The sequence below is a fragment of the Lissotriton vulgaris genome, chromosome 4_1 (genome assembly GCF_964263255.1).
Source record: "Lissotriton vulgaris chromosome 4_1, aLisVul1.2, whole genome shotgun sequence".
Classification (NCBI taxonomy): domain Eukaryota; kingdom Metazoa; phylum Chordata; class Amphibia; order Caudata; family Salamandridae; genus Lissotriton; species Lissotriton vulgaris.
In genome coordinates, this window is record NC_141691.1 from 1129917778 (window position 1) to 1129941701 (window position 23924).

A 23924-nucleotide genomic window follows, 5' to 3' on the forward strand; every position below is an offset into this window, starting at 1 on the left:
ATGCTAAAAAATGCTCTGAATGCTGTGTAATCAATTGGGGTCTCCATGCATTTATTCCTCAGTCCACGGGTAAGGTGGGATGACTTTGGCCAGAGGGATAGATGTCCCTCAAAGTCCTCTTTGGTTCAGTAGAATTTCAGCAGCAACTGCACTATTGATCTCTGGTGACAGCAGGTCCAGCTGTTTCCTTTGGTGAGGGCTAGTGACCGTCTTTGTTGAGCAATTTGCACTCTGGTGACTATACCGGGTCTGGTAGACTATGCGTGAGTCCCAAGGAGACATCATCTTAGCTGCACACCAGCAGTCTGCTGCGATTCCTTGCCATTGGCTTCTGACTAGCCAGGGGTAGGTACTACAGCTTTGATGGCCCTGGTGGTGGAATAGTGGGTCAGCTGACTGATCCTTGGAGTTCACCATTTCAGTCCAGGGCTCTCAAGCAACTTCTTAAAGAGCCAAACATCACAAACACAGTCCTGTCTTTGCTCGCTCAAGGAGGAGCAGGTGCTGTCCAGCAGTTGGTGCAGCCTCTCTTGCCAGGTCCAAAGGTCGGCAGAGCAGTCCTTTTTTGTTCCTTTCTCCAGTTACCTGAGGTTCATGGTGCCACAGGTGACATATTTATGCCCCAAAGGTGCACTGGGGTAAAATGCAGTCAATAGCCAATGCGCTTCCGGGATCCATCCAACCGTATGACAACTTTGGGCAATGTGCAGCATCTAGTTATTGTCAATAAATCAATAAACCAGTGGTGGCTACTCCACTAAGGCAGAGGATGGTCGCCCCACTGCTCTTCAAGCAGTTCTAAAAGGAAAACTAAAATGATAATAACCAATGTTATCATTTTAATTTTCCGTTCCTGCTTAGGAGCAGGACGGGGCTGAGATGGCCACAGCAGTAACCAGTGCAAAGAATGGTGACCACATTCTTAAGTGCACATGACAGTCTGGCTGGCCGTCTTGGGCCGACTAAACAGTCATTTGCACTTTGCATGTTTTCCACCGGCTTTATTGCACCGCCTGGGTGGAGAACATGCTCCATCTCGCAGTCCCTCTCTGAGCATCGAATCACAGAGCTTAGATCAGTCAAAACACTGTTGTAAGGCAGTGTCGTGATTGGCTAGGGGAGTCTGGGAGTATGTGTGCTTCCTGGTTCCTGCTGTCGATTGAGGAGTGAAAGAGGACTGAGAGGCGAGGGCCGGCCGGCCAGCCTGCAGGCAAGAGTTTTTTTTTTTCCTTTTAATTAAATTTACCCTCTCCCCCTCTTTCCCCATCACCCCCATCAGCTTGGATTTGTAGAGCGCAGCTAATCCCCTGTGAGGGTCTCCAGGCTGAAGGATCTTGCTGGGATCAGTGGAAAAGCCAGGTCTTGAATCCCTTTCTGAATTCATGGTGGGAGGATGATGTTCAGAAGTGAGGGGGAAGGTTGTTCCATGACTTGGTGGGCGAGTAGGAGAAGGAGCGTCCTCCACTCTAGCTGCAGCTTATGCTGGGAGTGTGTGTGTGAGGGATGCGGAGCGCAGTGCCTAAGGGGTTGGTGTAAGTTTAGGAGGTGGTTGATGTATGCTGGTCCTTGGTCATGGAGGGCCTTGTAAGCGTGTGTCAGCATCTTGAATTGGCATCTTTTCTGGATGGGGACCAGTGGAGGGTCCTGAGGTGTGGGGGTGATGTGGGTCTGTTTAATGAGGTTGAAGATCAGTCTGGCAGCTGTGTTCTGTGTGTTCTGGAATCTCTTCAGGAGATGGGTGGTGATTGCTGCATAGAGCATGTTGCTGTTGTCCATCTGCCTGGTGAATAGGGCTTGAGCGACGGTTTTCCTTGTGTTGATGGGGAGTCATCTGCAAGAAGATTTTTCCGAGTAGGTGGAGGGTGTGGAAGCAAGTGTAGGAGACTGCGTTAATCTGGCATTTCATGGTGGGTTTGCTGTCTAGGATGATGCCATGGTTGCAGGTGTGATCTGCCGGAGTGGGTGTCAGTCTTAGTTCGGAGGGCCACCAGGTGTCATTCCACAGAGAGGTGTTCCTAAAAATCAGCACTGCATCTTGTCCATGTTGAGTTTCAGGCAGTTGGTCTTTGTCCACTCGGGGACACTCATCATGCAGTTGTGGAAATTGGTCCTCGTGGTGGAGGGGTCTTCTGAAAGCCAGAGGATGAACGGAGTGTTGTCTGCACAGGATATGATGCTGAGGCCATGGATTCTGATGTCAGCTGGAGGGGGGGGTCATATCCTTGGGCTGAGGGAAGAACCTTGAGGGATGCCGCAGAATATGGATGCTGTTGGGTTCTTAAGTGAAGAGTGGTACGCGGATACTCTGGTTTCATCCCATGAGGACTGAGGTGATCCAATTGAGGGCTTCTCCTTGGATCCTGATGTGATGGTGTCTCTTGTTGAGGGTGGGGTGGGATATGATATTGAACCCTGCCGTGAGGTCGAGGAGGATCTGGGATTCTGTTTCTCCTATGTCTTATGTTGTTGGTGGCAGAGATCCAGGCAGTTCGGTGCTGGTGTTGGCCTGGAAACTGGATTGGGAGGTGTATAGCAGGTTGTTTCCTTGCAGGTGTATGGTGAGTTGACAATTGATGGCCTTCTCGAGGACTTTGGCAGGGAAGGGTAACATATAAATAGTGCAGTAGTTCTCGAGTTCACTGGGGTCTGCGGAGTGTTTCCTGAGGAGGGGTTTGACCTCTGCGTGTTTCCAGCCATTAGGGAATGCTGCCCTGGTGATGTTTGTGTTAAGAATTGAGGTGGGTTTGTAACGGATTTCCTTGCTTCCTAGGTTGAAGAGGTGGTGGAAGCAGAGGGGCCCGTAAGTGGTCTGTAGTGGGTGGAGCTCATGATGGCTGCGGTGCTCTGTGTGGTGAGCTGTTTCCATACTCTGAGTGGGTGCATGTGAGTGGCATCAGTTGATGTGAGGAGGTTGTGGAGATTGGTGGGTTCTGGTTTGAAATTACTGTAGATGGTGGATATCTTGTTGTGGAAGTAGTCTACCAGGGTGTCTCAAAACTCCTGGGTAGGGGTCATTGTTTTCTTGGTGGTGGATGGGCAGGAGAACTCTCACAGTTGCTGAAAGAGTTTCTTGCTGTGGTTGGAGCTGGCTTCAATGCATCTGCTGGGGTGCCTCTTTTTGTGTCTTTTAGGCGTTGGTGATATTTGTTGATGGCTGACTTAAATGTGGGTCGGTCTGTGGGGTCTTTGCTGGTGTAACATCTTCTTTCTAGCTGTTTGCAGTTGTTTCATTGTCTTCCCAACCCTCAAAATGTCCGATCCCTTCCTTGGTCGTTTGGAGCTTGGTAGCCCACCCTAGAAGTATGGGTACATCTGGGCTAAACGTCCCATAGAAAAAATGGTTTAGAATGCAAAAAAAGACCTCATCTTACAGTTCCTGTATCTGAACCATGCTTCCATTACGGTCGGCCTGGACTTTTGAATTTCCCTGGTCTAGCCCAAGCAGATGACTGGGTAAACCGGTCACGGCAGGCTAGTTTGTCAAAAAGGGAGAGGAAAGTTAAAGATTCGATCTGGTCTGAATGAACAATGCTCTCGTGCTCCCTATTTAAAGTCAGAATTGCACAAAAGTAACGAGGGAGGGTGGAAGCCATAGAATGTCTAATTTGGTCTGCCATATTAGGAATACCAGTAGTGCATTATGTATTCTTAATTTAGTAAATGACGTACACATCCATTCTGATGAAAAACTCCCCTTCACAGTTCCGTAATTTCAGCTTTTTAACTTGAGGAGCAATTAAAAAAATCGCTCCACATTACTTTTGTTTAAGGATGTGTGAGGTTGACCCATTACATGGTTTTATGGTCAAAAGGAGTGTAGTACACTTCTTGCTTCATGTGGGCACTGCTTTCTTCTGTGAGCTCTGATTGGTCCATCTCCGTTTTATCTCTTCTAATTGGCGATCGGAATCAGGTTAAACTGGTTCTTTGACTATTAAAGACAAGCCAACCACATAACACAAAACAGGCATTATTAAAAATTGACTGGGAATTTCTGTGCTTTTACCTTTGTTCAAGACGAATGAATGTTCTCGCTGGAAATGACATATGTTCTGAAGATAATGTAAGGAGCTCTGATGCATGTGCCTCTTACCAAGCTATCACTGTTGCATACATTTAGCCAGTATACGGCCCAGCTTGAATTCGAAAGATCCAATTCTTGCACTGGATCATTTTATCAAAGACTTGCCTTTTTGTTATGTTCTCATTGGTTGTTTGTGTTCCCCTCTAGAGGAAAATTTACCAATTGCAGCAACCCCAAGTCTGATATGGCTACTCTCTGTGGAGTGGCATATTGGGCAAAACAACTATAGACTGACTTGCGATCAGAGTTTTACCAGTGTTTGAGATAAATACAAGCATGTTATCCATTACGTGTTTGATTTTCTAAGTGACCCTCTCTCATAGGGCACAAACGTTATTGCTCTGTGTTTATATTTGGGATACTTGCATCAAGAGGACTTTATGGTTTAAATCTTTTTGTTGATTTTAAGACAAATGACACAACAAAGAACATGACCCCCAGCTCTCAAAATTATCTTAGGGCAGACAACAAGTGTCCTGGGTAGCTGTGATACTGTAGAATCTGCATGGAGCTGGTCTGGTAAAGCCGATGACTGACGGCGCTGCAAGAAGCAAAAAACAGAAAAAAAAACAACAGTCCCACCCCTACCACTCGTCCACCAAATGGGATACAAATAAGAGGAAAAAGGGGAGAGGCTAAAAGAAAAAAGGAGGGAAAGGACAGAGTACCTCATGATTCATCGCGGTCTGCGAGACCCTCGCGTGGAGCTCGCCTGCAGTAATGGTGTATCCGTTAGGCGCAAGAGTCGCAGATATCTAGGACATGTCAGCTCCCTAAACTCTGTTGTGAGCAGCACTAGGAAAGGGTGCCACAGTTCAGGGAACTCAGAACTCCTACCCGCTAGAATAAGAGACATCTTTTCCATCCCCAACACCGTCCGAAGTCTCTGCAGCCATCTGGAGTGTGGAGGTGGCTGAGGGGAGCGCCAGTGTGCAAGTATGTTCTGGGTAGCCGCTCCTAGGGCGATTATAATCAAGCGTCCTTTCCGTGACATAGCCGGATACATAAGAGGGCTGGGTAGGCTCAGGAGGATATAGGCCGGGAAGCGTGGAAGTTGTGTGTCTAGGTGCGAGTCTACGTCGTCTAAAATGTGGGACCAGTGCGATTGGATTCGGCTGCAGCCCCATAAAAGATGTTCCAGTGTACCCACCTCCCCACATTCCCGCCAATACAGGGTGCTCTGGCGGGAGTCGAACTGGTGGAGTCGCTCTGGGGTGTAATACCAGTAAGTCACTACTTTAGTCAGTGTCTCTGTAAGACCTGTGTGATATGCTGAGTGCCTGGCCCTATAAAAAATACTAGCCCATTCCCTATGAGTGAGAGTACGGCCTAAGTCCCTTTCCCAACGCGCTCGCCCTGCATTATATGTGTTCACAGTGGTGAGCAGTAGGTGCTTGTAAAGATCTGAAATGAGTTTCTTGTTGCCAGAGCGAGTGATAAGCCACACCTCATATGCAGTTAGTAATCGCTGAGCCCCGGGCCTGATTTGTGGTTGGAGAGCTCAGTGTCTTAGTTGTAGATAGGACAGCCTCTCCGTTTCTGGGATACCGTAATCTGTCCTGAGGCGTGTAAATGGGATAATTCCTTCTAGGTCAAATAAGTGACCCAACGTCCTGCAAGGGGTAGGACGCCAGTGTGTGAAGGCCTTGGCAACAGTACCCGGATGGAACTCTGGGTTAATAAATAGTGACGTGAGTGGGGAGGGGAACGACATCAACTCATGGGTAATGCAGTGCGATCCCATGCTTCCATCGTGGTGCCCGTAATGTGAGAGGCATAAAGATTAGGTGGTCTGTGCTCTCTAATAAGGAAGGGGATACCCTGTAGGTGCGTGCCGGCACCTGCTTGATCCTGAAACATCCAATGTTTCTCGGATTCAAGACGGCTCTACTCCACTAGGTAGCGGAGCTGGGAGTCGTAAAAGTAGAGCTGCAGGTCAGGGACCCCGATGCCTCCTTGCTCCGGAGGCAAAATTGCTGTGGCATGCTTAAACCTGGGTTTGCGGCCCTGCCAGATGAATCGCGCCAAGTCTGATTGAGTTTGTTGGATCCAGTCTGCAGGGGGACGCAGGGAAAGCATCTGGAAAAGATAAAGAATCTGAGGAAGTATGGATCTTGGGTACGAAACCTCCCAAAGTTGGCAGCGGCGGTTGTGGGAATGGTGGCCACCAAATGCACTTTTAGATATGGAATGGTGGAAGTGGACCATTGTATCAGGTGTTCATCATGAATGTGAGCCAGAGTGTCCGGAGCGAGTGAAATGTCAAGGGCAGTAGATTTATCCATATTAATCTTGAACCCGGAGGCCTGCGCAAAGCTGTGTAACTCGATGAAGAGAGCCCTCAGGGTCTGGATCGGGTTAGAAAGGGAGAGCAGAATATCGTCTGCGTACAGGCTGATGTTGTGGGTATCTCCACCAAATTTAATCCCGGCAATGAGAGGGTGCTGCCGGATTCGCCATCCCAGTGGCTCCATATAGAGCGCGAAGAGGAGGGGATAAAGGGGACACCCCTGCCTTGTACCTCTCCTTATGGGGAATTGGGACGATGTCTGGCCATTCACACGGACTGGCCCCTTAGGTGAGTGGTAACAGTTAAGTATTCATATGCGCAATTTGTCCCCAAAACCAAATTTCGACAGAACTTGCTCCAGGTAGGGCCATTGCACCCTATGAAAGGCCTTCTCTGCTTCAATAGCCAGGAGCACATATGAGTGCGAGAAGCCTTTTCAATAAGGTGTAGTACCCTTTTAGTGTTATCGCTTGTCTGTCTCTGTGATATGAACCCTGCCTGATCCGGTTCAATGAGCTGGGGCATATAGGGCGTTAAGCGAGTCTCTAATATACTCGTGTAGAGCTTTATATCAATGTTTAGAAGGGAGATGGGCCTATAGGCGCTACAAAGCGTCTGTTCTTTCCCGGGCGTAGGGATTACTACTACGGAGGCTTCCAACATTTCACCAGGGATGGCCCCCATGCTTGCAAAGGTATTAAAAAGGTCCCGCAACAGGCGGGAAATTTGACCACAGAAGGTTTTATAAAAGGCTGACGAGTAGCCATAGGGCCCTGGGGATTTACCGAGTTTGAGGCGGGAGATGGCCGTGATTACTTCCTCCATCCCTATATCCCTATCTAGGTGTTCTGCCTGTGCTTGAGAGAGTGTGGGTATCTGTGCGGTCTCTAGGTAGTCAAGACCGTGAAGAGCGTCAAGAGTCGCTCGCGTATAGATCCGCATAGAAGTCTTGGAAAACCTTGGCTATGTCTGTGTCTATGTCTGTGTCCTCCGATTTAAGCTGACCCTGGGATCCAAAATGGCCTGTACACCCTGATGCTGTCGCGCCTCACGTAATTTGTGAGCCAGGAGGCGGCCACATCTATTGCCCTCCGTATAATAGGAATGGCGGAGACGAAGAGCCGAGTATTCGGCCTTGTGCTGGTTTAGTGCCGCCAGTTGTTTCCTTTCTATACAAAGCTGGCGCCAGGCCCGAGCGGCTCCTGTGTGTTGGTGCATTTGTTCTAGTTCCGCTACCCGCTGGATTAGTTCAGCTCTCTTTTTACTGCGTTCCACATTATTGGCCGCAGATATGCCGATAAATTCCCCTCGTAGGATGGCTTTGAGGGCAAACCATTGTGTTGCCAAGGATGTGTCTAGGTTGGCCTTGAGGGTCAAGAAAATTGTGATGGCTGTCTTGATTGGAGTGGCCGTAGACGCATGGTGTAGTACTGTATCGCGGAGGCGCCAGTGTCGCTGTGGCATGTGGGAAAAGAAAGGTGGCTGCAACTGGGGAGTGATCAGAGAGCGATGCAGGGAGGATCTCAGTGTCTATTGCATGCCCCTGTTAAGGGGTAGAACTAAGGAAATAGTCCAATCTGGCATATGTTTTATGTGCCCCGGAGTAGTACGTAAAGGCCCGACTATGAGGGTGAAAGTGGCGCCACATGTCTGAGAGCCCAAGATCGCAAAGCGGATCCAGGTCGGCTTGGCAGAGAGCTCTGACCTGCGTTGTGCACTGACAAGAGCGGTCAGTGACGTTGTCGAAGACCATGTTTAAGTCTCCCCCTAACAGCATGTGTTGTTCAGAGTTAGCTGTCGCTTCCATGAGTGCTGTATGGAAAAATCTCCCCTGACCTTCATTGGGGGCGTAGATAGAACCCACTATGAGGGGAATCCCAGCTACCTGAATCCTGTATGTGAGCAAGTGGCCCTTAATCTCTGCCCCCTTCTGGAGGACCTTACCTTGGAAAGAGCGAGAGAAAAGTATAGCAACCCCGGCTGATTTAGTGGAGTTAGAGGAGAATAGTTGCGCGGGGAATGCCCGGGACCTCAATCTGTGGTGATCTTTAGGGACAAGGTGAGTCTCTTGTAAAAGGCAAATATCAGCCTGTGAGTGTTCCAGATAGTGGAGGACCACTCTGCGTTTGATCGGGTTGTTGAGACCACAAGCATTGATGGTGAGAATTTTAAGTGGTTTCCGGGGCATGTGACATGTGGGGTGGGAACTGGCTGGGACAAGGTCCGGAAGGGCCTCTCGAGCTCCTGGTTAAAAAGGGGAAAATGTAGTTCAATAGCGCTGCAAGCTGGCACCCGAAAGGGGGTGGAAGGTGGAAAAGGGGAACAATAACCAAAAAAAAAACCTGCACCAAAGAAATACCTCACCCTCCCCTGACCTAGAAACAACCTGAACAAGCACTGTTCGAAAGAGAAGTCCATGGTCCCAAGATGACTGGTGTATCATCCAGTTGGGGTCCATGGTGTGATCAATGGGAAGGGAGGCCCTCCCCCCGCCACTCACTCAGGATACATTAGGGTGGTTAAAAAAAGCGTAGTAGTTCCAGGCCCATCACCTGTCCTCAGAGCCTTCCCCCGCGAGGGCTACAGTAGCTGCTGCCAGTGCTTCCTGTTGGCTACGGGCAATTTCCGAGGGCGCCACTTTCTGCCCTGACATTGTCAGCCTGACGGTGAGATCTTCGGCCTGGGTCCCGACCCATCTGTTTTCTCCTCCTCACTCGGTGGAGCCAATCCCAGCAGTCAGCTGCGTCCATTAAAGAGCAAAGTTGGTGGAGTTTGCTGTTGTATCTAAAAATGAGACAAAACGGGTGTCCCCAGGAGTACGAGATCCCCTGTTGCCGCAGGTGGTCGGTCACTGGGCGGAACTGCCGCTGTCTCTGAAGGATGATTAGTGCTAGGTCCTGGTATAGGGCCGGGGAGTGACCTTGGAATGAGATAGGGTGGAGAGTCCGTATTTTAGAAAGGATAGATTCTTTAGTCTTGAAGTCTTGAACGCACACCAGGATATCCGCCGGTGCTGCGTTGGGACTGCGGGTGGACCCACTCTGTGTGCTCTGTCCAAGATGACATCAGCCTCGTGGGAGTCACCGAGTATATGCCGGAAGAGGCCAACTGTGAAGGCAAAGAGGTCTCGAGGGTCGTCAGTCATTCTCACTCCCCGAATTCGGATGTTATGTCTACGGGAGCGGTTTTCTATATCTTCCAAATGTATTTGCATGTCCATATTCTGGTCTTGCAACCGAAGGACTCTTGTTGAAGCGTTGTCAATTCTGTGACTGAGGAATCGCTCTTCTCTTCAAGTGCAGTCAACCGCTGTCCGACCCCGGCGACATCCCGGCGTATATCTTTACGTTCCGTGGCAAATTCAGCTTTGACTGACTGGATATCTTCCCTGAGAGTGAGAAAGAGTGATTCTAGGAAGGCCTTCGTGATGGGTTCATCCCCTGCCGCCGCGGGGTGCTTCGCTGTCTCGGCTTCCGGCGCTATGTTAGCCATGTCAGGAGTGGGCTGTGGGCGGCCGAAGATGTCCTTCTGGGGTTTTGGCTTGTTGGTCCTGGCTTTGGACATGCTCACTCGACCCCCACCAAGCACCCCACAGAGCAGTGTCAGAGGGTCGGAAGGCCCCCCAGGGGGCACGGGTCTTCCAGCCGGCGGCCGCCGCTTCCCCCAGAGACGTAGGGCAGGCAGAAACAAAGATGAGTGGGCCCTTCCGATCGCGGCAGCACTGGTGGACCGGGTCCAGTGAAGAAGCTACTCCCAGAACTGCTGTTGTGTGCACGCTCCCGTCAGAGATGACCACTGGGAATTCTCCGGGTCCAGGCGTGGAGGCAGAGGCCAAATACTCCTCATATATAGCGGTGTGAGCTGGGACTTCCCCGTGAAGAGGCCTGTGGTTAGGATGTATAAGCCACTCTCCGTGCGCGTCAGGCCCCCTCCGAAGCAGCCCTCAGGTCAACCCTCCGGCGAGTGGTATGTCCAGCAGAACTGTGTGGTTAGGACATAGGTGAGAGGCTAAGTGTAGGGGAGCTCTATCCTCGAGGGGTTGCCCAAAGCCCACCTCGTCTCACAACCCCAGATACCGGCGGTATTGGGGTCCAGCGGTCCTTCCCTGCGTATCCGCAGACCCTGTACAGGCACGATTTTGTGCTTCTCTTGGTCCCTCAAATCACCATTTACTTGATACACGAACCAGACACCGGTCCCCGCTGTGCACCCAATTGAGCGTCACGTTGTGTCTCAGGGCCCCTCTCCTGTACCCGCTCGCCGGTGGATCCCAAGGCGCGGTCCTGAGCGGGGCTCCCCAGGCGTCCTGGTCTGATGGGCGAATGGCACAAGCCCAGTCCGCTAGGCTCCCCGGCTGTAGGCCCACTGCAATCTCCAGGCCTCAGAGAGTCTCTTCTGTTGGTGCTGGTACCCTGAAACAACTAATCCCAGGCTTGCAATCAGGATGTGGCCCTCAGATGACCCCCCAAACAGACCAGGAGTGGATAGAGCGTATGGGCGAGCCGTATCAGCTCGTTGGACCGGCGCGGGGGAACTGTGGCAGTTGCCGGCCCGCCCCCGGATGCCGCAGCCTCACCTGCTGCACCGCAACATTGTGCACTGCTGTGCCGTGTGCTCCGCCTACCGTGGGCCGGGGATCTGCGCGGCCCAATCGAATGTTAGCTGACCGGGCCACAACCAGCACTCGGCCTACGCCAGGGGCGAGCTCGGCAGGGCCCCTGCTGCAGGGTGTCCGGTCGATCCTCGGCTGATCCCTCGTCCCGCGGCCTCGGGGGGGCAGCGCCAACCTCATCGGGGTTCAAATCCGAGACCCAGCGCGGGGCGCCGCTGTTGGGGCCGGGCGCCCGACGTGTGGGTCACCGGCCATCAAGCATGAACCATAGCAGCTAGGAGGGAAGGTGCCAACCTCGACGGTCCGCAGCTCGGAGCACCTCGTTGTTGAGGCCTCTCGAGCTCAGAGAGACTGGGGCCGCCTCCTGGCTGTCCCGCGTTGTCGCCGGCAACCGCTCCCTCTGCCGAGACACAGGGCACCAAGTGGCTCCGGAGGGACCCTTGTTTAATTATCAGCGAACCTCGAGCTATCTTATGCCCCAAAAGGGCAGTGCTGTGCCGATTCAGGAGGCCGCGGGCAGGAGCCAAGGAAAACACGGCCTATCCCTCCGCCATCTTGGCCACGCCCCCATCAAGAGGACTTTAAAGAGGCTGACCCTGATTTCGGAATTTTTGCAAAGGTATGAGCCCACGCTTTATCCTTGAAAGCTCTACAGAGCAGTTTTTTTTGTGGTTTTTTTTGTAAGACCTTTATTCGGAACAAAAGATTGATACACAGCCAGGAGCCTACAACCCTGAGGCCGGCTGCGTTAGTAGTAAAGTGCGGTTCAAAGGTGATATTACACAGCCATTTAGCCGACAACATCCGTCCGGCGGCGTACAGCACATAAATTAGGTCTTGTTTTTTATAAATTTTGTTGGTGTATTAGAACATACACAGAAAAGAACAATAAGCAACTTCAACCACCAGACCTTCACAGTTCATTTGTCCATATCAGAAAGTACAGTGCCAACAGAACGTTTCATCCCACCTGAACACATCGCCCACCAACCCCTCCCAGCTGTATCAGACTCGGGTCCCAGAACAGACATCAAACAGTGCTACTCCGTGTCACTCTCCACTGTGGTCAAGTAGTCAGTGAGATATATCCAAAAGTCTTTTGGCCTAGATCGCATTGGTAGGCTCTCTTCGTATGTTAAGAGTTTGTCCTTACAGCTGGACATATCTTGTATCCATCTGATTGTGGTGGGTACTTGTGTAGTGTGCCAGCATTTTGAGACCAGCCGCTTGACCACTAGTAAGGCGACCGCACAGAATTTACGCTTAGATGATTTGAGCTGCGGCATAATGCCCAACAAGCAAAATCGGATGGTGCAGTCCACCGCTACTCCCACCATTGCAGACAGTTTAGTGATTACCTCTGCCCAGTAGTCTTGGATCCTTGGGCAATACCAGGCTAGATGGATAAAATCAGCCCCCTCTGTACCGCATCTCTTACATCTGGTGTCATCTTGCATGCCGTATCTGCACATGCGTGCCGGGGTGTAGTATGCTTGATGTATGTATTTGTAATGTATGATTTTGAGATTACCATTAGGGGTACGAATTTGTGTCAGTGCACATGTCTGCTCCCAGTCCTTGTCTGTCAAGGGGTTGTCTAAAACCAAATCCCATCTAGCCTTGGCCCTTTCCGTAGACTGTGGAATCTCAGCTTGTGCAGAGGTGTACAATCGTGACGTCAAGTGCGACATATCCTGAGTTGTAATAATGAGTTGTAAGGTGTCTAGGCTTGCCGGTTGTTCAGGAAAGGTAGGGTATAGTTCCATCATGGCTCTCTTCAGTCTATAATGCGTAAAGTAGAACAACTGTGATTTGTTGTGTATGTACTGGAGGTCTGCAATGTCTATGAATCTACCCTCGTTAAATAAGTCTCCCATCTGTGCAATGCCTACCTGCCGTAGCAACGACATCCCCACCTTCTCGCATGTGACAGACAGCGCAGAGTGATCATGTAGTGGCATGTTTCGTGCATATAGCGGGTTTTTATGCGCCAATCGGCCAAGTTCGTGCCATGCCTTGACGGTAGTGTCAATTGTATTGATTTCGCGATTGTGCAGTGGTGGGCGTTTGTACGAGAGGATGGCGGTAAGAGGGACAGGGTTCGCATCACCCTCTTCAATCGCTGTGTGAGTAAGCTAGGGCACCAAGTGATACCAATAAGCTGCATATTGTGCCTGTGCACACAGATAGTACAGCCTAAAGTCTGGTACTCCAACCCCTCCCCTGGCATAAGGGAGTGTTAACGTCTGGAGGTCAATCCTCGCCTGTTTGCCCGCCCAAATGAGTTGGAGCACCAGTGTCTTAATGCGACGGAACACCTCCCCTGGGGGGGTAATGGGGATATTGTTGAAAAGATACAGCAGCTTAGGCAATATATTCATTTTAACTATTGCAATACGGTCCGCAAGAGACAGTGGAAGCTGTATCCAGCGCTTTACCTTGTCCTCCAGTTTGGAGATCGTTGCGCCGTAGTTTGTTCGAATTACTATTTCTGGATCTCTATGGAACAGCACTCCTAAATATCGCACCGGGTCAGTTTGCCACTCCAAGGGGTATTCAGTATCAAAAGGAGTCGTAGTATCTGTAAGGGGAATAATGTAGGACTTTGACCAGTTGATTGTTAGCCCCGAGTGCCTGCCAAATTTGATGTATTCCCTCAACAGTTGGCTTAGGTGTTCGAGCGGGTCGCGGACGTAGAGCACCATATCATCCGCGTACAATGATATGTGTAGCGGCCTAGCGGGAAATTGCAGGGCAGATGACTTATAGTTCTGACGGATGATACAGGCTAGGGGTTCCAGTGCCAGGGCGAAGATTATGGGAGAGAGCGGGCAACCCTGCCTGGTATCGCGTTCCACTGCAAAGCTGTTGGATAAGTACCCATTTACTCGGACTCTGGCTCGGGGCTCAGTGTAGATTAGGGATACCCATTGGACAAATCTCTTAGGGAAGCCCATACGGTGTAGGACCGCAATCAAGTAACGCCATTCTATAGAATCGAACGCTTTTGCAGCGTCCAGCAACACCGCGACAGCCTGCGTTTTGGGTTGGAGATAATGGGATAGCGCGAACAGTGTCCGGGTATTATGGGACATGGACCGAGTTGGGACGAATCCCGCCTGGTCGGGTAGCACCAAGTTGGTCATCAGTGGTGTCAATCTCATAGCCATGATTTTCGCTAGAATTTTGGAATCAACATTTATCAGTGAGAGCGGCCTATAGGAGTCGCATTGGGTCGGATCTTTGGACGGCTTCAAAAGAGCGATGATTACCGCTTCTCGGAGCGTGGGGGGGAAGTACACCCTGGTCGAATGCGGCCCCGTACATCTCTGTCAATTGGGGGTGCCAGTATATCCACATAGTGTTTATAAAACTCGTTCGTGTATCCATCCGGACCCGGCGCTTTACCATTCGGCAATGATTTTATCACCTCCGTGACCTCCTCAACCGTAATGGGTGCCGCCAAGTATTCCCTCTGGTGGTCAGACAGCCACGCTATGGCCACCTCCCTAAAGTAGCTGTTAATAGCCTCAGTGGTGGCAATTGGCTGCGACGTGTATAGAGCACTATAAGAATTGACAAAGCTTTGCAGTATGTCAGCCGTTTGTGTCAGCATGGTACCGTTCTCCGTTTTAATGCCAAGTACCTCATTATGTTTCCTACCCTCGCAGATTTTTGCAGCCAACAACCCACCCGGTCTGCCTCCCTCCCCAAAAGCTCTAGCGGTGTGTTTTTTATCCAAATATTTTATTTCGTCATCTACTAGATTCTGGTGTGTAGTGTGTAGTGTGCGCAGTTTACCCAGAATCGTGATATCATGGGAAGTTTCATACTCCCTCTCCATATCCCTCATTTGTGTGTCGCATCTTTTAATCTGCTGCCGTATGTCACGTAGTATGCCAATAGTAGTGCTCATGCACACCCCACGAACCGTTGCCTTAAAGGCCTCCCACAGTAGGCAAGGGTCATCAATTGCTGGTTCGTTCAGTAGGAAGTAGTCTTTGATCGCTGTGTGGATAGTGTCTGCGTATAGTACATCTGTGAGAGCACGTGAGTTAAATCTCCACTGATAAGGAGGTGGGATGTGACCTGGTATGGTGAGTTTTAATAAAACCGGATTGTGGTCCGATAGTGTTCTAGGAAGGACGTTTACGTCACCTGTCCAGTGTATGATATCATCAGTACCTAGCCAATAGTCCAAACGTGACCAGCTATTGTGGCATGCGGAAATGTGTGTGGCTCCCGGTTCCGTGGGAAACATGTCTCCATATGTCCGTCAAACTCACGTCTGCCAGCATATGTTGGAGTTTGGCTCTGGCATGTTTATGTGGTTCGGTGGATTGAGCGAAGCGATCTATACCGTCCGTAAGGGCCACATTCCAATCCCCCCCGCAAATTATCCTAGTGTGTGTGAATTGTTGTAGGTGTCCCCACAATTCTTGAAAGCAGTCTGGAGCATCCACATTCGGGCCATAGACCTTAAGCAAGGTCAGATTTTTACCACGTAGTGTACCTGAAACAATTACATATCTGCCCCCCGGGTCTCGTATTACCTGTAGAACTGTGAAATCTAACCCTTTCCGCAGCAGCAACATCACCCCTCTAGAGTAGGAGGAATATGCTGCGGCATGGACAGATTCGGCCCATTTTTGGCCTATGGAGTGATGCGTATGCGGGGCAATGTGTGTTTCCTGTAAAAATGCAATATCTTTGTAATGCCTGTTGAGGTATGCAAACACCCGTCTAATTTTCTTAGGTTGAGTTAGGCCTCGCACATTCCACGTGAGGAGATTTATGTGTGCAATATTTGTTTGAGTTGACCTCTGAGTCATCTGTTTGGTGGGGGTGTCTGTATATATTGCGCATTGTGACAGCGCCAGGGGTCTGCCGACACGCGTCCAAGTACAATCATGTGCATACCATTACTTTCTGGTCTTACCAAATAGATACAATAGACAAAATCTGACTGTTCAGGTCTCAATAAAGTAACTGCTCCCTCTTTCCGCCCTCCCCCTCCCACTCCAGCAACCCAAACACGCCAAAGTCATTCTCCGCCCCCCCTCACCCCCCCAAGTACCCTCGACAACATTTCGGGGCTAAACATCAAAACCAGTCCTATAGAACTTGTGTGGGGAACTCCCTTTAGGAGGTCCGCTGGAGGCACATCTCTCCATCCAACCAAATGGATGTGGACGGCATCCATGACGTTAGTAAAAGTAGACGTGTCATGGCTCAACACCCTTGGCCGATCCCGGCCCTCTTTCTGAAAGAACTCAGTTGACCACTAGGTGGCACCACGCAACCTTTTACTCCCGGCCCACTCGAGCTTAATGGTGAACTTGACAATCTGCATCGGACTGATATCTATTGCACGTGTGGGAATGTCGTGCGCCACTTCAATTGTTAACCATCATGTTCCACCATTCAGCATAACTATCGATGCCCCCAGATTCTTCAACAAAATAAATAACAAGATTGTGTGTAGGCAGCGAAGCATAAGAGCGGTTATTTTGGGCGGGAAGTAGTTATCGTCCACTGGCATCCCCTCAACTTCCTATGCTCAGAATCAACATACATCCCCCATGAAAGCATTCATAATTGCACGCTGCTATCTCCCCGGGCGTCCCAGCAACAGCTCGGGCCATGGGAAGGGATCTCAAAATATCAATTGGGAAACTTTTTGCCAACACTGTCTTCTGTTCATCACAGTAATATACCAATCATGTCAGTCACAATGAGGTCTATTCCAGGCAGTTAAGCATATATACCTAAACACGTTTTCGGGAGTCGCCTGAGGTATTGTCACAGTTTACAGAAAGTGTAAGCAACTCAATGTTCCGAGTATAGTGCTGACTAGCCGGTGCTTGAACCACATGTCGGCGCCCAGCCAAACCAGCCCCCTTAGTAATTCGCAGCGTGAGGTCCCTAATGCCCATCATGTGACAACCTTCGCAGTAGGCAATCCTTAACCTATAGCCAACATGCCAAGAGACCCTTTAACAAAAGTAAGTAAAAGTCCCGCAGTCTATCGTGGGCACTCAGAGTCACCAGGCATGGACCATGCTGACGCTGGGGAATGAAAGTGACCATGTGGCGGCAAAGTGTTACATACTCACATACAGTCTTGTTCAAGCGTAGCCCCCTCGTACTTAATCTGTGTCTACCTGCTGTCCTTCTCGTGCACTAGCTTTTTTCTGTGTGATTATCTGCTTCACAAATTCTTGCGCAGCTTTCGGGTTCGCCAATATCACCGGTTTTCCCTCCCCATGCACCCGCAGCCTGGCCGGGTACAGCATATAATAATTAATTTGGAGTTTGGCTTTCACAGCCGTGTATTCTCTCCGAGCTTGTTGGACGGCCACAGTATGGTCCGGATAGAATTCCAGTTTATTACCCTGATGAGTTATGGGCCCCTTCTCTCTTGCCAATCTCAAGATGGTGTCCCTGTCTCGATAGTTCAACACCCTGGCCACAATCGGCCTTGGCGACGCTCCTGGCGGCGGGCGGGGCGCAAGGGATCTGTGCGCTCTCTCTATGACAAAAATTTGCGATAAAGAGTCGTCTCCAAATATGTCTTTGCACAATTTCTCGATATATTGCTCCATTCGTCCGGTGTTGGTAGATTCCCGCAGCCCCGCGATGCGTACATTATTGCGTCTAGAGCGTGATTCCAATTTCTCCTCCTTTGCTTTTATCACCTCCAGCACCTTCTCCATGGCTGTGCATTTGGTAGTGGTTGTATGGGATTCGTCCTCAACCGCTGAGATCCTCGTTTCTGCAGTTTCCAGCCTCTCCCCATGCTTTTCCAGCTTGGCAGCCATACCATCCATCCTGCACGTCAAATTGTCCAATTTACCGTTGATATCTTGCAGATTGGACTGGATGGCCAAGAGGATCTTTTCCATGTTGCGGCTGGCAGCAGGTTCGTTTGGCGTTCCGCTCATTGCAAGAGGCCCTGTGTCTGTAGCTTTTGGTGTCTTTTTTGCCTCAAAGGAAATCTTTTGTTGTTGTTTATCTGGCCTTACCATGGTAGATGGAGGTGGTGTGGGCAGAGCTGTGATCCGTGGCGTGGATCTCGTCCTTCTGGTGGTTGCCGCCGTTTTGGCGCCCTGTACTGCGCACTTGTTGGGTTCTGGGGGCGCAACTCGCTGGGGGTCCCTGGATGTGAGTCAGCGCTGCCCTTTGTCACCAGAACCTCTTCGGCCCTTCGAGACGTAAGTTGTATGGTCAGCGCTCCAAGTGTGTTATTTGCAGCCACCTCAGTGCAGGCAAGCAGCGCGGCGCTCCGGAGGACCGTGTGGTAGGCTGGGGCCCGCTGCGGTATCAGGCTTCTGCACTATTGTGGGTCGCCTGTACCGTCATATTTCGCCTTCACGTTTTCAGTGACCTCCAGCACCTCCGGCGCATGTAGACCCCGGTCGGAAAGCACTGGGACTAGGAACGCGTTTCACCCGAGCCTGACTGTCTTTGGAGCCTTCACTCCGAGCGCCGCCATATTGCCCACGTCGGTCGGAAGCAGATCACGCCAATGCGTACCCTCCGCTCATCCCACCAGGGTCGCTGCATACAAGCATTGGGCAGACATACCTGGGAGCATTGCCCACCGCCTCCGATCCAGCTGTGGAGTCCAGAACGCCGTTAGCTATACGGGAGAGAAGGGGAGAGTGATGGCCGCCATCTTGTCCGCTCCCGGCTCTCGGAGCTATTATTGTCGATTTTCTCCCTTAAAGTGCCGGACACCAGACCTCAATCTTCAGCACATTGCGTGCACGCTGCCTTTGCACTCCCAGTGCTCCGTTCGTTTATGTCGTTTGCGGGCATTAGATCGGCCTTAGGGCGCTGCGATTTCAGCCGTCCGGCGGAGCTGCGGTCTTACCCAGCCATTCCGCTGTGCGCCCCCTAGCGCCTCAAGCTCTACAGAGCAGTTCTTCTAGCTGCAACCCAAATAGTGTCAGACCTAGGAATGAAAGATGGAGGACCAATACTTTCCAGTTTTCTATTTGCCTTTGGCACACCTGCTGGGAGAGCAGATCCCTTAAAATAAGGAAAGGATGCATTAGTGAGAAATAGAAATTTCTAATTCTGAACAGTCTACTCCGTTTTGGAGCGCCGTCGCTCAGGCATTAAAGTCTTAAACAAGGAGTTGTGTTAGATAATTGTAATCAATGCCAAGTCAATGCCTGTCTAGATCATAAATCAAAACATAGCCCAATTCTATTGTGAGCATCACATTTCACCTTAAGGAATCCTGTAGGACCACTGAGATATGGCCTGCATGATTAGAAAGCAGAGGATGCCTTAATACAGTTTGGTGCTGTACGAGATGCTTGAGATTCGGCACCTCAAGCGAGATGCGTGGGATTCGGTAACTTACACGAGATGCGTGAGATTCGGCACCTCACGCGAAATGCGTGAGATTCGGCACCTCACGCGACATGCGTGAGATTCGGCACCCTACGCGAGATGCGTGAGATTCGGCACCCCACGCGAGATGCGTGAGATTCGGCACCCCACGCGAGATGCGTGAGATTCGGCACCTCACGCGAGATGCGTGAGATTCGGCACCTCACGCGAGATGCGTGAGATTCGGCACCTCACGCGAGATGCGTGAGATTCGGCACCTCACGCGAGATGCGTGAGATTCAGCACCTCACGCGAGATGAGTGAGATTCAGCACCTCACGCGAGATGAGTGAGATTCGGCACCTCACGCGAGATGCGTGAAATTCAGCACCTCACGCGAGATGAGTGAGATTCAGCACCTCACGCGAGATGAGTGAGATTCAGCACCTCACGCGAGATGAGTGAGATTCGGCACCTCACGCGAGATGAGTGAGATTCGGCACCTCACGCGAGATGAGTGAGATTCGGCACCTCACGCGAGATGAGTGAGAATCGGCACCTCACGCTAGATGAGTGAGAATCGCCTCCTCACGCGAGATGCGGGAGATTCGCCGACTCACGCGAGATGCGGGAGATTCGCCGACTCACGCGAGATGCGGGAGATTCGCCGACTCACGCGAGATGCGGGAGATTCGCCGACTCACGCGAGATGCGGGAGATTCGCCGACTCACGCGAGATGCGGGAGATTCGCCGACTCACGCGAGATGCGGGAGATTCGCCGACTCACGCGAGATGCGTGCGGTTCGGCACCTCACGTGCGATTCAGCACCTCACGTGCGATTCGGCACCTCACGTGCGATTCGGCACCTCACGTGCGATTCGGCGCTTCACACGCGATTCGGCGCTTCACGCGCGATGCGTGAGGTTTGGCGCTTCACGCGAGAAGCGTGAGGTTTGGCGCTTCACGCGAGAAGCGTGAGGTTTGGCGCTTCACGCGAGAAGCGTGAGGTTTGGCGCTTCACGCGAGAAGCGTGAGGTTTGGCGCTTCACGCGAGATGCGTGAGGTTTGGCGCCTCACGCGAGATGCGGGAGTTTCGGCGCCTCACGCGAGATGCGGGAGGTTCGGCGCCTCACGCGAGATGCGGGAGGTTCGGCGCCTCACGCGAGATGCGGGAGGTTCGGCGCCTCACGCGAGATGCGTGAGGTTCGGCGCCTCACGCGAGATGCGTGAGGTTCGGCGCCTCACGCGAGATGCGTGAGGTTCGGCGCCTCACGCGAGATGCGTGAGGTTCGGCGCCTCACGTGAGATGCGTGAGGTTCGGCGCCTCACGCGAGATGCGTGGCGCCCCACGCGAGATGCGTGGCGCCCCACGCGAGATGCGTGGCGCCCCACGCGAGATGCGTGAGATTCGGCGCGTCACGCGAGGTGCGGCGGCCCGGCGCGTCGCCCGGCGCGTCACGCGGCGGCCCGGCGCGTCACGCGGCGGCCCGGCGCGTCACGCGAGGTGCGGCGGCCCGGCGCGTCACGCGAGGTGTGGCGGCCCGGCGCGTCACGCGAGGTGCGGCAGGTTCGGCGCGTCACGCGAGGTGCGGCAGGTTCGGCGCGTCACGCGAGGTGCGGCAGGTTCGGCGCGTCACGCGAGGTGCGGGAGGTTCGGCGCTTCACGCGAGGTGCGGGAGGTTCGGCGCTTCACGCGAGGTGCGGGAGGTTCGGCGCTTCACGCGAGGTGCGGGAGGTTCGGCGCTTCACGCGAGGTTCGGCGCTTCACGCGAGGTTCGGCGCTTCACGCGAGGTGCGGGAGGTTCGGGGCTTCACGCGAGGTGCGGGAGGTTCGGGGCTTCACGCGAGGTGCGGGAGGTTCGGCGCCTCACGCGAGGTGCACCGCTTTTGGCCACCATAAATGTGGCAGGGTATTCTCAGACGTGAGTCCCTTGCTCACTTTGCCACTGGATTCAAGCAAGCTGGGCTGAAGACCGATGGAATGCCAGAAACCGGTCCTCGAAGCTTGTTTCCGGTCCAGGGAAGACATGGCTTGGCAGTTCGGGCTGGACTGTTCCCATGAGGCACAGGGTCTGACTGATTTGCATATTGCCATGTCTGAACTGGGGTGGCTGAGTGGGATAAAGAACGGTGATGGGTTAAACCCAGATCTTTTGCCTGGGTGTGAGTGTTTGATTGATTCAGATGCTCCGTCCATCACCACCCCCTTTTGTACCGCTTTTGGCCGCCATAAGTGTGGCAGGGTATGCTCAGACCTGAGTCCCTTGCTCACTTTGCCACTGGATTCAAGCAAGCCGGGCTGAAGACGGCTGGAATGCCAGAAACCGGTCCTCGGAAGCGTGTTTCCGGTCCAGGGAAGACATGGCTTGGCAGTTCGGCTGGACTGTTCCCATGAGGCACAGGGTCAGATTGATTTGCATATAGCCATGTCTGAACTGGGGTGGCAGAGTGGGCTAAAGAACGGTGATGGATTAAATCCAGATCTTTTGACTGGGTGTGAGTGTTAGATTGATTCAGATGCTCCGTCCATCACCACCCTCTTTTGTACCGCTTTTAATTGTAGACCAGCTGCCTTTCCTGACCCCCAATCCAGGATAGCCTTCTTAATCTCTTATCTTTCGGGGGATGCTGCCAATTGGGCGGTTCCGTTGGTTTGGCAAGACAGTCCTCTGTTGTACAATTGGCGGCGGTTTGTTGAAGAGTTTGAGAAAATCTTTGACAGGCGAACAGTGACTCTGTCCGCAGATCGCGAACTATTACCGCTACGACAAGGGAATAGAGACCTTATATCCTATTTGTCACATTTCAATAGGTTAATTGCAGAAACCTCGTGGCCTGAAGAAAAGTGGGCAGCACTCTTTTATCAAGGGTTAAAAGATGATCTGAAAGACGTTCTTGCGCAAATCGATCCTCAACCAACTACTTGTTCAGAGTTAGTCAATCTAACTTTACGTCTGGATCATAGACTGTCCGAAAGAAGAACTGGCAAGAAAAAATATGATAAATCAAGTTGGAAGTTCGACAGTAAACCCAGAAATCAACTTAGTAGTTCAGAAACAACTACAGAACCAATGGAAATCGGGACTCTTATTCAACCATTGTCTAAAGATGAAAAAGATAATAGACGTAAAAATGGCCAATGTCTTTATTGTGGCCGAAAGGGACATTTCGTGAAAGATTGCACAATAAAACCTAAAGGTAAGACTGTCATGATCTCTGTACTGGGGTGAATATTTGGCATGGTTCAACATAACATTCTGTCCATCAATTGTTCTTTTTGCATTGGTCACCCGAATGTGATAAGTATGCCCGGATGGGGGTCCTGTGTTCTCCGTGCCACTGGAGCTAAGCTAGCCTGGCTGATGAGGAATGATACGCCGAAACCGGTCCCAGGATGCTTCTTTCCGGTCCAGGGAGGTCCTGGCCTGGCAGTTGGTACTGGACTGTTCCCATGAAGAGCAGGGTCAAGACTGATTTGCATATGGCTAGGTTTAAACTGGAATGACATAGGGAGCAAAAAAGCGATGGAATTAGGCCCAGATCTCTGTATTGGGGTGATTGTTTGACATTGTTCAACATTATGCCCATCAATTGTTCTTTTTTGCTATTCTTATGCACTGCATAGCTGTTAAAAAAAAATTCTGTGGATGACTGTTAAATAAATGCATTGCCTCAACCTCCTCTCAGTCCACACACACGCTGTGTAGTCCCAGTCATTGACGTTCAATATAGGTAGCCATCCAGTAACAGTTCTTACCCCTCACTTGCCCATTGGTACCCCCACCACTGCTCTTGGGTAAACTAGTTTTGAAAGTCACGAGGATATGAAGAGGAGCAGGAAGTGTGTGTTGTTTCTTATGACCCTGCTTAATGTATGCGGCTTCCACTTCTTGCCTATCTATAAACCCCTCAGCATCTCACAGGACGCTGCATTGCAAGTCTTTGGGGTCACAGTGGGAATCAGAGGTCACTGATTGTATTTCTGCTTTCCTTGGTATTTTGGTGAGTTGACATTGATGATCCGATTCAGAGGTGAAGAGTCCACACAAATCAATATAGCAAATGGATGCATTTCTCATTGTAGAAGGCTTATCCTCTTTCATGTTTCACGAGAACGTTTTAAAAACACTACTTCCTGTACCGAACCTTCAGCTATGGTCCAAGTAAACATGTAATTTTCTTGTTCCTGGAGAGCAGCTGCAGACATGCTTTGTTTCTGATGTTTTTATGTCATTGAACTATTAACACACTGAATCCGGAGGCCTGCATCTGAACTGCTGTTAAATAACGATTCTGTGTTTTTTACAGGGAAGAGATGGCTGTGACTATGCTCTTGGACTGACTCCAACAGGCATATTAATCTTCGAGGGAGCGAATAAAATAGGCCTGTTTTTTTGGTAATTCCAGTTTGCTTCATCATCCTTTTCTTTCACGTTAGAATTCCTTCTCCTCTATTAAAGTACCATTACTGTAGTGACAGTTCATTAAATGCAAGACAGAATATAATGCACATAAATACCTGAAAGATTAACTTAATATATATATGTTGGCCAGATCCTGAAAATGCCACGTAACATAAAACACTTGACACTTG

At 51.1% G+C, this 23924-nt stretch overlaps 1 protein-coding gene across 1 annotated transcript in view; it reads left to right on the forward strand.

Moving 5' to 3' along the window:
* Nucleotides 1–23924, forward strand: part of EPB41L4B (erythrocyte membrane protein band 4.1 like 4B) — a 903230-nt gene that overhangs the window by 694998 nt on the left and 184308 nt on the right. The window contains exon 9 of the mRNA XM_086965372.1: nt 23639–23727. Coding sequence (XP_086821498.1) covers nt 23639–23727 — 89 coding nt within the window. The remainder of the gene's footprint in view (nt 1–23638; nt 23728–23924) is intronic.